Source organism: Mus pahari, chromosome 10, assembly GCF_900095145.1.
Source record: "Mus pahari chromosome 10, PAHARI_EIJ_v1.1, whole genome shotgun sequence".
Classification (NCBI taxonomy): Eukaryota; Metazoa; Chordata; class Mammalia; order Rodentia; family Muridae; genus Mus; species Mus pahari.
In genome coordinates this window covers 89,662,643-89,675,808 of record NC_034599.1, presented here as the reverse complement: position 1 = coordinate 89,675,808, position 13,166 = coordinate 89,662,643, and the positions used below count along the sequence as shown (strand labels likewise).

Below are 13,166 nucleotides of genomic sequence, written 5' to 3'. Positions count from 1 at the left end.
ACACACACACACACACACACACACACACACACACACACACACACACCAGGTTAATGAGGAGAAAATAACTATTTGCTGAATGTTCAGCATCAACACAGCTCCTGCACCCAAGGCTCAGAACTTCATGGAAGAGAGGACAGAAAAACATAAGAATCAGAGAAGCAGGAAGTCTGCTGTAAGAGTGTCTCCTAGCTGGGTGAGGATGACGCACATCTTTAATCCCAGCACTTGGGAGGCAGACACAGGCAGATCTCTGTGAATTCCAGGCCAGGCTGGTGTACAGGATGAGTTAGTTTCAGGACAGCCAGGGCTACAAAACAAACAAAACAAAACAAAACAAAACAAACTATCTCAAAAAACCAAACAAACAAACAAACAGAAAAGATACTGATTTCCTTCCACCTATGGCTTGGGGTGGCTCTAGGCCCCAGGTATTGTACCTATGACTTTGCACGGTCCTTTTGTTTAGCCCTAGCTTATATTACCGTTTTCTGTATATGACATCATGGGGGGCGGGGGTGAAAAGCACCAAGACTTAAAGTATTTCTCAGATACTTTAATAGCACATAAGCTCTCAGAGTTAACGCCTATTGACTACTAATATTATTTACCAAGTTAAATATTTTTATGTGAGGTACAGACTTCAGTAGCCTCCATGATACATCTCAGACAGTAGACAAATCTTTTAAAGAAGCTGGCATTTTCTCAAAACTGGAATACAGTGGCACTATTTTGTTCTTACCCTGTACAATAGAAAATGTCATGCATTTACAAATCAGGAAAGAGAAATAATGAAACCCCACACAGCCATTACCCAGTTTGAATACTCAATCACCTTATAAAGAATATTACTTTATCTGTAATGTCATATGTTCTAACTTCCTCAGAGTAGATTATTCTGAATCTAACTGCAGACATTCTATCGTTTCATCCATAAATATTTCATCACATATGCCTACATTCTTAGTTGGTGAGTCAGATTTATGATATTAAGTAACCCAGTAAGTCATGGATTACAGAAATTTATCTGTTAGAAAACACAGATATATTACATTTTTTTCTACTGCATTTTCTTACAACTTAGACAACTTGAAAGTAGAAAATTGGGGGAAAGTTTTTAATTTTTAAATGTTTTACTAGCCTATATTAACTATACATAATAATGATTTCATTGTTAAGTCTATACATGTATACAATGTATGTCAATCACATCTGTCTCCCTGTCACCGCATTTATCTCCCTCCTACCTCTTCTAATCTCCTTCCCTTTCCAACTAGTCTTCTTCTTACTTTCATTTTTGTTTTATGCTTTGGTTTTTGGTGATCCAATAGCTCTAGTTAAGGTTGTTTCAGGAGCATGGGCACCTGACACGTCACTACACTTCTGAAGGAAATGTCTTTCCTTCCTGTCCTTCCTCAATTAGCCAATAACTATAAATGATGGGGAAGCTGGGGCCCACTGGGCCTTTTAACTCCCATCCAGTTTTGTTTGGTTTTTGAGACAGTTCAAACTAGCCTGAAACTAAATATAAAGCCCACATTGGTCTCAAACTCATAAAAATCCTCCTGTCTCTGCTCCGTGAACATTACAACTATAGCCATGTACTACCATACCAAAAAAAGGAGATTTAAAACATGTCAACAGGAATAAGATCACTGGTTAAGGGGCTTTGAGACTACTAAGGAAGGAGATAGAGAAAAATATACACAAAGACTTTCCACCTCTTACAGACAATTGATATTCATACAACTTGGTATGTGGTAACATCCTAACATTATGTAACTATTATATGCAAAGGAATTCTTATAATTGTATATGTTATAGGAGAACTTCAAAAACATTAAATCCAGAAAATTTTATTCAATAATCCTTACCTTTTGTTGGACTGAAATTCTGATCTATAAAGCTCCTCAGTTCTGCATTTGTGGATGTCAAACCAACCTGAATAAAAAAAAAAAATTAATACTTGATCTGAAGTATTATAGAATTATTTAATAAAATATTTTATATTTTCCACCAGAAGTCTGTATTAAGTATTATATATAGTCTTATGAAATAAACTAATTATATCATCCATAGGAATATGTTACTAAAAGGAAAATATTGCTTGAAATGGGAAAACTAAGAATTTTAGATTAAAAATGAATGGAATGCTACTTATGAATTAAATCAAAATCCACAAATTTTCTAAATACTTTGAAGGCAAGTAATATGCAGCTGCCAACAGATAAATCACACTTCCATCCCTAGGGCTGGGGGCTTGGCTCAGCAGCAGAACACTTGCCTAGCATGTGCAATGCCCTGATTTGCTCTCTAGCACTATAAAAAGAAGAGTATAAAACTACATCCTCATTGCTGTCCTTAATTTCTCATGCTCTTAATCATTTCCACAATGATTTTAAGAACTACCACATAAGTACCGCAAATGCCCTAATAAGTACAAGGACAGCAGCCTCAAGTCATTTATCTGGGTCCACACTGGCTTATAGAGCCTACTGCTGTGTGCCTTGGTCAAGCCATTCAAGTTACAAATTGGCAAAGCAGAATGTGCTGCCAGTCCTTACCAATTCTGGTTGTTAGAAAGATCCAAGGGTCAAATAAAGTTTGCAAGACCAAGGGGCCTCTTTATTTGACCCAGTAGAGGGAAAGGCCAGGGCCAAGAAGTGGGAATGGGTGGGTAGGGGAGCAGGGGCTGGGGGGAAGGGTATGGGGAACTTTCAGGATAGCATTTGAAATGTAAATAAAGAAAATATCAAATAAAAAAAAAAAAAGACCCAAGGGGATGGGTATGCACAGTACACAGCACAGTACATGGCACACATTCTTCAATCTGTGTCAAGATTCATTATTAGTACTATAACATTCACTATAGTTAGTCTCAGCAATCTCTACAGCAAGTAAGTTTATAATCTCCCTTAAGATTGTTTATTTCACTTAATATAATATTTACACAGCTACCTGGTATCTTAGATGAAAATGCCAATATCATAAGAAATATTTGGTTTTTGTTTTGGATACAGAGCCTCATATACCCTGGGCTGGCCTCAAACTGTATAGCTGAGGATTAGCCTTCTGATCCTCCATCCTCTAGCTTGAGAATGCTGAAATTACAGGAATGCATGACTACTCTTGATTTTCATCAAAATTTTAAAATTTGCTTCAGAGCCTAGGGGAATTCCCATTTTGAAAACATGGCACACAGGTCATTAAGATGGCTCGGTAGATAAAGTGCTTGCTGAGCCTGACTGAAGACCTGAGTTCAAACTCAAACCCACATAAAGGTAAAAAAGGAAAATAAATTTCACCAAGTTGTCCTCTGACCTTCACAAGTACACCCTGGCATGCAGATAGTCCCCCACATCATACACACACAAAATATTTTTTTATTTAGCTCAATATCTGAGTCCTGGTCTACAGGACAGCCAGGATTACACAAAGAAACCTTGTGTAGAAGGAAAAATAACAACAAAACAAATGTACAAAAACAACTTAGCTCAAAGCAAGTTATAATACAAGGACCCACTATTACTATACATTATGGTTTTATACACTAAAGAGTTGTAGTCTTACAATATTACAAACTTGGAATATTCTGCAAACTTTCAACATTTCAAATTTGTAATTTGTTACCTCAAAACTTCTTTTCAAAGATACATTTAAAAGTTTACTGAAATAAAACTCATATGGTCTCAAATTATTGATCATTATCTTGGTATTTTGATACATGTCTACATTGTTTTTATAAATCTTTTATTTATGTGCAGTGGTGTTTTGCCTACTGTAAGTCTTTATGAGGGCATCAGATCCCCCAAGAAATGTAGTTACAGACAGTTGTGAACTACCATATGGGTGCTGGGAACTGAATCTGGGGCTTCTGAAAGAGCAACCACTGAGCCATCTCTCCAGCCCACTGTAGGAGCCCCCATTTTCGGGGACCCCCCCAAAGTCACGGGATTCAGGATTTCCCAGGAAACACGAGAGGCCTTCTTGTTGTAAAAGCATGAGGTAGTTTAATGGCGGAGCTCCAGGCCAGCATGTACCTCACCTCACACAGGAGGAAGAGGTGCTGACCTCATGGCCTGAAAGCTAGGGGTTTTTATAGGGGAAGGGGGAGGGGCTAGCAAGAATTGGCGCGGTTACCCGTGATTGGCTCATTTAAACGTACACATTTGCAGGACGGTAGGAGACCTGAGGGGCGGGTCAGCGGAACATTTGGTTCAGTCCAGGAATGTTCCAACAATGGCCTGACTGGGCTTGCCCAGGCTTGTCTCACAGTGCTCTCTGCCTCAGGCTTCAAAGCTTACAAACAACTATTTCTCTGGACATAAGTTGCATGAATCCCAGGCCTTAAATTTCCACCACCACCACCACCACCACCACCACCACCACCACCACCACCACCACCACCATCATTGGTTTTTTGAGACAAGGTTTCTCTTTGTAGCCCTGACTGTCCTAGAACTCCCCTGTAGACCAGGCTAACGTCAAACTCAAGAGACCCACCTGTCTCTACCTCCCAAGAGCTGGGATTACCAGCTTAGCATGCTTTAGCATGCACTACCACTGCCCAGTCTATGTCTACATTATTAAATAAACACTACAATCATGCTAGTTAACAAATTCTTACTTTTATGGTATGTTGTGTGTGCGCATGAGTTTATATACTGAGTAGATTTAATTTAATATTAATCTGTGCCGGTGTATAACTCAGCAGGCTTTGACATGCTCGTCCAAATCTCTGGGTTCAATTCCCAGTACTGCCCCTCCTCTGAAACAAACTATTCTATTACATAACATAAGGTTGGGGGATGGTTTTGTGCACTGTGTATTCAGATGCTGATTTCTATGCCCCGACATCTGGTTGCAAGGTCAAGCATCTCTGGTCTCAATGTTATGTAAAAATTGTTTTCTATCACCTCTGATTGGTTAATAAAAGGCTGATAAGTCAACTAGCTGGGTAGAAGAGAATAGGAGAATAGGGTAGGACGTCCAATCCGAGTCAGAGGGTGGCGAAGAGAGGAGGGGGGACAGACCAACAGAGAGACAGAGGGAGTAGAAGGTAGAGAGACCATGAACATGAACTAGGAAGATTCGCTGTGAGGTAGCAATGAGAAAGCAGCCATAGGAATGTAACAAATTACAAGTATATAGCAATGAACATCACCGTGCTGCAAATCAGTTCTTCAGTAATTTGAAAGAATTTTAAGGAACACAAAGTTTTAAAAATTTATAGACTTGGCTTTAATAAGTTTTTGTCATTATTTTATGTGTATGGGTTTTTGCCTGTATGTACATCTATGAACCATTTGTGCTTGGTGCCCACAGAGGCAAGAGAGAGAATATCAGATCCTTTGGAACTGTTGTTACAGACAGTTGTAAGCTGCCATGTGGGTGCTGGAAATCAAACCCAAGAGTTCTAGAAGAGCAGCTAGTTCTCTTAACTGCTGAGCCATCTTTCTAGACCCACAATGGACTATTTTTTTAAAAACTATGTAATGTTTTGCATTATATAGACTCCATAAGCACATACTTAGTCCATTACAATTTAATAGTTTAAGAGCTAATGGTTTCATTAGTCAGTGGTTAAAATCCTTTACTAAGTGAAGTTTCTTTTTACCAAAATATTTCTATACACATTTAACCCAGCCAAGTAATTCTGAATAATAGATACATGGCACCTAAAATCAAAATTTTATGACAGAAATTGACACTGAAATGAAACTAGCTTCTCAATTCTATGTAATGGTATGGATACTCTGCACTGAGATTTAAGTTTAGTTAGCCTTAAAAAAAAAAAAAGAAACAAAAAACCTGCAACCAATAGCCATATCATGGCTCCCCTGGACTACTCACAAATATGTTAAACATTTAGACAACTGAACATCTGTTGAGCTGTGTGCTGTCATTACTAAGAAGCCCACCCAACATTATAAGCAAGCACTTCTGCTACAAAAAGAAAAACTTTAGTCAGTCCTACTTTGAAAAGAAAGCAAGCTGGGCATGGTGGCGCACGCCTTTAATCCCAGCACTCGGGAGGCAGAGGCAGGCGGATTTCTGAGTTAGAGGGCAAGTGGATTTCTGAGTTTGAGGCCAGCCTGGTGTACAGAGTGAGTTCCAGGACAGCCAGGGCTACACAGAGAAACCCTGTCTCGAAAAACCAAAAAAAAAAAAAAAAAAAAAAAAAAAAAAAAAAAAAAGAAAGAAGAAAAAGGAAAGAAAAGAAAGCAAAATGACAGATATTTTTAAAATATATTCATCCCATGATTAATATTAAATACATATAACTTCAGAAGAGTCATTTACATTTTTCTTATTTTATAAAAATAACAGCTTAAAAAAAAAAAACCTCAACAAAAACCACATGTTGACAGTAGAGAGCTCAGTTACTGGGTTACTGTTAGGTTTTAACACCTGCTCGTCATGTCAGTTTCTGCAGTGTAAGCAGCAAACAAATCCACAAACGTATGCACCCATATCTTAACTGTACAGTTAAAAATTAGATAAAGGTCAACTAAGTCTCACTATGACAGCCTAAGTTTTACCTTAGAAGAAAGGTATTTAATCTAACGTTCCTAAAAATACTGCCAAAACCCATTTAATAAATTAAAGTACATATTAAATTCTGGTTTTATACTTTGTAGTTTAAAAGACTCAAAGTACAGTACTTAAAAATAGAAAAGTTGGCTAGGGAAGACATTTTAAAATATTCTTTCCCAGGCTGGAAAAATGGCTCAGTGATTAAGAATGTATATTATGCAACACCATGTCAGGCAGCTTAGAACCATCTGTAACTCAAGCTCCAAGAAATCCAGTGCTTCTGGCCTCTGCAGGGCCCAGTGGCACAGGTCTTTAATCTCAGCATCAAGAAGCAGAGGCAGGTGAATATTTGTGAGTCTGAGGCCAGCCTGGTATCATAATGAGTTCCAGGATAGCCAGAGCTCTGTAGGACCCTGTCTCAAAAAACAAACACACAAAGAAATAACAAAAGTATTATTTCCTTCTATTTAAAAAGAATTAAGGACTGGGATAAATTGGTACTAGCCCTTACTCCCAGTTCTTAGGAAGCAAATCTCTGAGTTTAAGGCCATTCTGGTCTACATAGTCAGTTCTGTCTTGGTTAGGACTCAGAAGCAAGAGACTGGGGTGGATATTTTATATATCAAAATCTTACAGACCTGGCCTCTAGGTTCTCCCAGCATCCCTCAGTCCCTACATGTCATACCCTGCCTTCAACCTTGAACTTTCCATTCCAGGGGCTGAGCTGCACTTCCCCCAGAAGCTCCTCCCTATATAATCCAGACAATTAGGTCTCTCTGTTTCTGTGTGTTTGTGTGTCTGTCTGTCTGTCTCTGTCTCTGTCTCTCCATCCTCAGACTCTTATTCCCTTTCTCTCTCTCTCTCTCTCTCTCTCTCTCTCTCTCTCTCTCTCTCTCTCTCTCTCTCTCTCTCTCTCTCTCTCTCTCTCTCTTCCTCCTTCTCCTCCTCCTCCCCCCTAGCCCCTCTATGCCCTTGGCAATTCCTCTGGCCTCAATCCTTGGGGCCAGTGAAATCACCCAAAAGCAGTTTCTAAATAAACCTGCCTTTAATATAAAAATCTGGTTTGAATTGGCTCATTTCAATGAATTGGCTCCTTTCTCCCAGCAGAGAAATAATCTATCGAGTTCCAGGCTAGCCAGGGATAGTGAGATCCTGTTAGACAAATAAGGAATTATGAGGTTAGAAAGGGTGAGCAAAAGTGATCAGCGCTCTTGCAGAGGTCAGATTTGGTTCCCAGCATTCAAGATGGTGGAGCTTACAATCTCCTCTAATTCCAACTCAAGACACCCTGAGACCTAGTCTCCACAGACATATGCACGCACACACATGTATAGTCACATGTACACACACATACACATACACATACACACACACACACACACACACACACACACACACCCTATAAAATAAATCTTAAAATGGATTAATTACAATAAAAATGGAACTAAAGTGGGCATGGTGATACATGTCTGTGATCCCAGAATTTGAGAGGCTGACCTGGAAGAAGCCAAGATCAAGGCCAACCTTGAATACATAGTGAATTCCAGGGCAGCCTAAGCTACACAATGAGATTCTGTCTCTGAACAACAACAACAACCAAAAAGAATATTTCCTTGAGCAAGAGGGAAAAAAAAAAAGAATCCATAACTCATGTTATACTCTTTGCCTAATCAGATAAGAGATATCTTCCCCCTAAGTATTTCACTATAAATTTTCTTAATTAATTTAAACAAGTTTAATGGGTTTAAGGTATAAAACATGATATAAGATAAATATATATGAAATGATATCTGGGTATTACAATGCTGTACTACAATCTGTGAACAATCACTAAATGTATGCTAAATAAAATAACCTTATTTTTTAATAATCAAATCATAAGAATATTATAAACTATACCAATATTTAATATTTCTGATATAACTTGGAAAACAATTCAAATTAGATGATTTGTACCTAAAAGTAAACTCTAACTTTTACAGGCAAGATGACTTTGGGATGAGATGGTGGCGCATGCCTTTGATCTTAGTCTAGGAAGGCAGAGGCAGGTGGATCTCTGTAAGTTTGAGGACAGCCTAGTATACATAGTAAGTTCTAGGACAGCAGGGCTACACAGAGAAACCTTGTCTCAAAAAACTAAAAAAGTAAATATGTAAATAACAGAACTGAATATTTTACATCAAACAATTGTGCATATTTGCTTATGGTCAAGTTATATTTGTTTTAGTTATTATTCAAATGCCAATAGATTCCAGCTTCAACATATGCAATTTCCAAACAGACAGGGAGATAACCAATAAATGCATAGAATATTAGTTTACCCTAACTAGTAATCAGAAAGAAACAATATAACTTTTTGCTGATTAGAATGGCAAATATTAAAAATAAAAACCTATAGATAGTACTCTTGTTACTGTTGGGCTCACTGCCCCTTCAACATACTCAGAACTTTCCATTATTTTTAACAGAGGAAAAGAAGATGTGTGTGTGTGTGTGTGTATTTATGTGTAAGCACAAAAATAAGAGAAATGTTATTCTCATATATTACTGGTAAATAAATAAATATGCAGTCTTTAGAAAACACCATTTAGCAATATGATTCCAGCAAGGGCTCAGAATACAGTTCAGTAATAAAGCGCTTGCCTCACATGCATGAGGTCCAACATTCAATCTCTCTGCTACTACTCAAGAATGGGAGAAAAATAATCTCTGGGAAAAAGTCATACATACTCAGAAATATGACTTTGTAATTTTCAAAGATTTTTGTCTGATAGAAATAATCTGACAAATGAGCGAAAGAGAAAAAAATGTTCAAAGTCACATGTGGGGTATTTACCTACAATCCCTGGAAACTGAGAGGCAGGAAAGTGAGTTCTGGGAGAAGGCAGATCAATGTCTAGGCTACAGCAATATCCTGTCCTAAAAATTAAAGGCCAAGAAATATGGCTCACACTTCCTACCAGTTGGAAGACTGGAGCCAGACAACTGCCCAACTGCCCAGCCTAAGCTATATAGTGAGATCCTATATTAAATCAAAACTCTTAGACAAAAATGCTATGGTGGTGCTTGATAGTAATCTGAGAGTTTGTGAGGCAGAAGAAGCATGCAATGCAAACCTGGGCTACATAAGACCCTGCTTCAAGTTACAAATATGACCAGAGTGATGGACCAATGGGTAAACCCACCTCACACAAGCCTGGTGACCTAAATTCAATCCTGGCAGCCACATTGGAAGAAGAGAACCAATTCCAGAAAAAGTTGTCCTTTGACTTGCACAAGCACCCTATCACTATGTGAATGCCTACCCCTATGTACCCTCACACATGCAAGCACACACACACACACACACACACACACACACACACACACACACAAACCAAACAATTAATACAGATACACCCATATACTCAATTAGCACAGATACACCCAATCACAAATAAAGTTTAAAAATTTGTAAAGGAAAGGATAAAACATTTAAAAATGGGAAAACCATGACTAATATTAAGAAACTAGTATATTATCCATACCATGAGTAAAATAAAACAGCATCTTAAAATGTAACAGAAGTATTAAGATAAGCAAAATTATTCATTATTGGGTTTATGACTTCATTTTATTTGATATATTTTGGTACATAAATGTGTAAACACAGTGCATTTATATATACTAAACATCTTCCTGAACAAAATCGTGCTAATAGTCTATTGGCTAAATTTTGTCTTTTCTATTTTCTATAAAATATTAACGAATATGTAAAAAAAGTTTCATTGACAAAGCAAAAAGTAGTATACCTTGGATTATATTGCAAATTATCTTTTGTGAGACAGGCATGTCGCTGCATGTCTGTAACCCAGCACTTAGCACACATCTGCATAAAGACTGTGAGTTTGAGTGGTTGGCTTGGCTTAGATAGCAAGACTGTGTCTCAAAAAGAAAAAAGAATCTCTTTTGTATACTAGGTTAACTTAAAATGGAATATACCTAAGTTTTTGGTTTAGAGGACTCATTGGATAATTAGCACTATTTGAAGAGATGCAGAGAATATATGTCAGTACTTTATCTTTCACTCCCTTGGCAAAAGGGTCCATCCTATATCCTGCATAATTCTGATAAGAAACATTAACAGGAGAGGCTCCCAGCCCAGACCTCATACTTCTGACATCCCATTTACTTCCACACACTGTTTAGACTTGTGTGTGAGCCAAGCAGAGTAATCAAACCGCCTCTATGGAATTTAAAATTGATTAGCAAAAAATTGAAAGTTCCTTATTTTCTTATAAACCGGCACTACAGGACCCAAGTAAGTCATTATGCTACCATATATACAGCCAAAAGATGGGACTGGGCCACACACACACACATACACACACACACACACTATATGATGTCATTCTTTTTTTTTTTTTTTTTTTTAATGTATGAGTACACAGCAGCAGTCTTCAGACACACCACAAGAGGGCGTCTGATCTCATTTTGGATGGTTGTGAGCCACCATGTGGTTGCTGGGAATTGAACTCAGGACCTCTGGAAGAGCAGTCAGTGCTCTTAACCACTGAGCCAACTCTCCAGTCCCCAATGATATCATTCTTAAATCCTCTAAAGCTAGAGATATTTAAAGCCACAGAACTCTAGACTTTTCAATTATACAAGTCAATACATTTGATCTTTGCCTTAAATTGAATTTTGCTGTGATGACTGGTTATGTTTGTTTGTTTGTTGTTTGTTTGTTTGGAGACAGGGTCTTGCTATATTGCCTCAAATTTATCCTCCTGCCTCAACCTCCTGAGTAGTTGGGATTACAGTCATACACTTCCATAACTGACTCCTTAACATTTTTGAAAAAGATTTTCATTATTCCTAATCCTAAGTATGGTATAAAAGGCAAAGGAAACTGCACATACACATGCACAGACACAAACACAAATGTTCTCTGACCTCATAAGAGAAATGCTTTCCCAGAGTCTGCAATTAGAGGTAACCACAAAAGAATGTCAGACTGCTTTTTTCCCTTCCTGCATACCTCTCTCTAACATGCAGATAAGAGATGGAGAGAGGCTAGAACCTAGAACGATCTTCAGTGGGAAGGAGGAAGAAATGAAGCAGATAGGCAACATCCAGAAAGGAGTGAACTATAAAAACAGATACTGCTCCAGTCCCTGAGAGACTCCAGGTTTGGGGCCCAGATCTTTCTAGGGGGTACTAAATTCCTATTTGTGAATACCTAAGACATTCCTTCACCTTTATAATAGAGATATAAAGAAATGACAATTCAAAAAAAAAAAAAAGGGAAGCAATTCTTTAACTTTTCCAACAGTTCTAAAGTTGGTCTTGAGGGAACACCTCAGAGAATGTAGCAACCTGGTTCCAAACAACATCAGAGCATACATATTTCCCTGAGCAAACACAAGAGGGGAAAAAGAAGCCAAAGAAACCAGAGATGTGCACAATAAGGCCAAGGAACTCTCTAGCCACCAAAACAAATTTGTAACAGTCCCCAGAAAAGGAGCCAAGTTGGAAACTTTCTAGAGATAGCAACTTGCAGCTGTTGAAAACGAACAACTTGGCACCAAACTACAAGAATCCCATAATGGCCATGAAAATACTGTATTCACTAGAATTAAGTTTATCTCACATACTACACAATCAAAAGCAATTATAAATCTAGGTAATGTTTTGAATTTTGTTAACCAGAATAGTGAGAAAATCTGTATAGCAAAACAGCATAGCCTCACTTTAAAAAGTAATTTTTAAAAATTATAAATACTTACATTTTTTGCCGTCATGTCAAACTGTATTCTATTTAATATTCTGTAAAGCCATTAAAAAACACACAAAATAAAAACCTTCGTCTTCAACAGTTCTTTAAAATATCCTGTTAAAGGGAAAAAGAGGGAATAGCAATGTAATAACAGGCAATGTTTACGTCACTTACTGAGACATGTACTTGCAAGTGAACGGTCTAAAGTAATCCTTAGAACAGCACCATGAAAATATGTATCATTTTTATCTCCATTCCAGATAAAAACTCGGGTTTAAAGCAATTAAGTAACTTGACAAGTCAGCTCTTCTCTCAAGGGATACAGCAGGGTTATACTATGTTGCTTTAGGTAAAGCACTGAAAGAAACATCAGGGCTTCATGGAAAAAGCACAAAATTGAGAGATAATGGAGGAAAACAGATCAATAGAATGCCAACTAGTAAGTATAATGAATTCTACAGTTGGTGAAACTCCACTGTAACCATCATAATAAGCCAATTAAGGGAAGAATCATCAACAAAGGTTAACACTAGTTACTAGAAATGTGCAACAAAATATTAACATAATATTGAAATAGCTACTTATAAATGCCTTAACACAAAATTTCCAGTAAAGAAAACTGACACACATTAGTGATCAAAGTTACTAAATGGCCAGCAATAATCAGACAAGTCATCAGGAGTCTCAAATGTATTGAGATGGATATATCATTTCTGAGATACTACTGTCCAACATGCAAAACCTAACCATGAAAATTAACAGAGAAATACACAGTGAAAGCTATTCTTCAAAATAATGGCCTAAACTCCTCAATACCATTAGAGAGAGAGAGAGAGAGAGAGAGAGAGAGAGAGAGAGAGAGAGAGAGAGA

General features: G+C 37.6%; 1 protein-coding gene across 7 annotated transcripts in view; it reads right to left on the bottom strand.

Moving 5' to 3' along the window:
- Window positions 1-13,166, bottom strand: part of Tfdp2 (transcription factor Dp-2) — a 124,107-nt gene that overhangs the window by 83,463 nt on the left and 27,478 nt on the right. For 3 of the 7 annotated variants that reach the window (XM_029543075.1, XM_029543076.1, XM_029543077.1), the window contains exons 3-4: window positions 12,306-12,409; window positions 1,875-1,941 (exon numbers count right to left, since the gene is read on the bottom strand). The exons of 1 other annotated variant lie outside the window; for it this stretch is intronic. In XM_029543075.1, the coding sequence (XP_029398935.1) occupies window positions 1,875-1,941; window positions 12,306-12,320 (82 nt within the window). In that variant the 5' untranslated portion in view covers window positions 12,321-12,409. The remainder of the gene's footprint in view (window positions 1-1,874; window positions 1,942-12,305; window positions 12,410-13,166) is intronic. 3 more of the 7 variants (XM_029543078.1, XM_029543079.1, XM_021206219.2) reach the window with 1 other exon arrangement.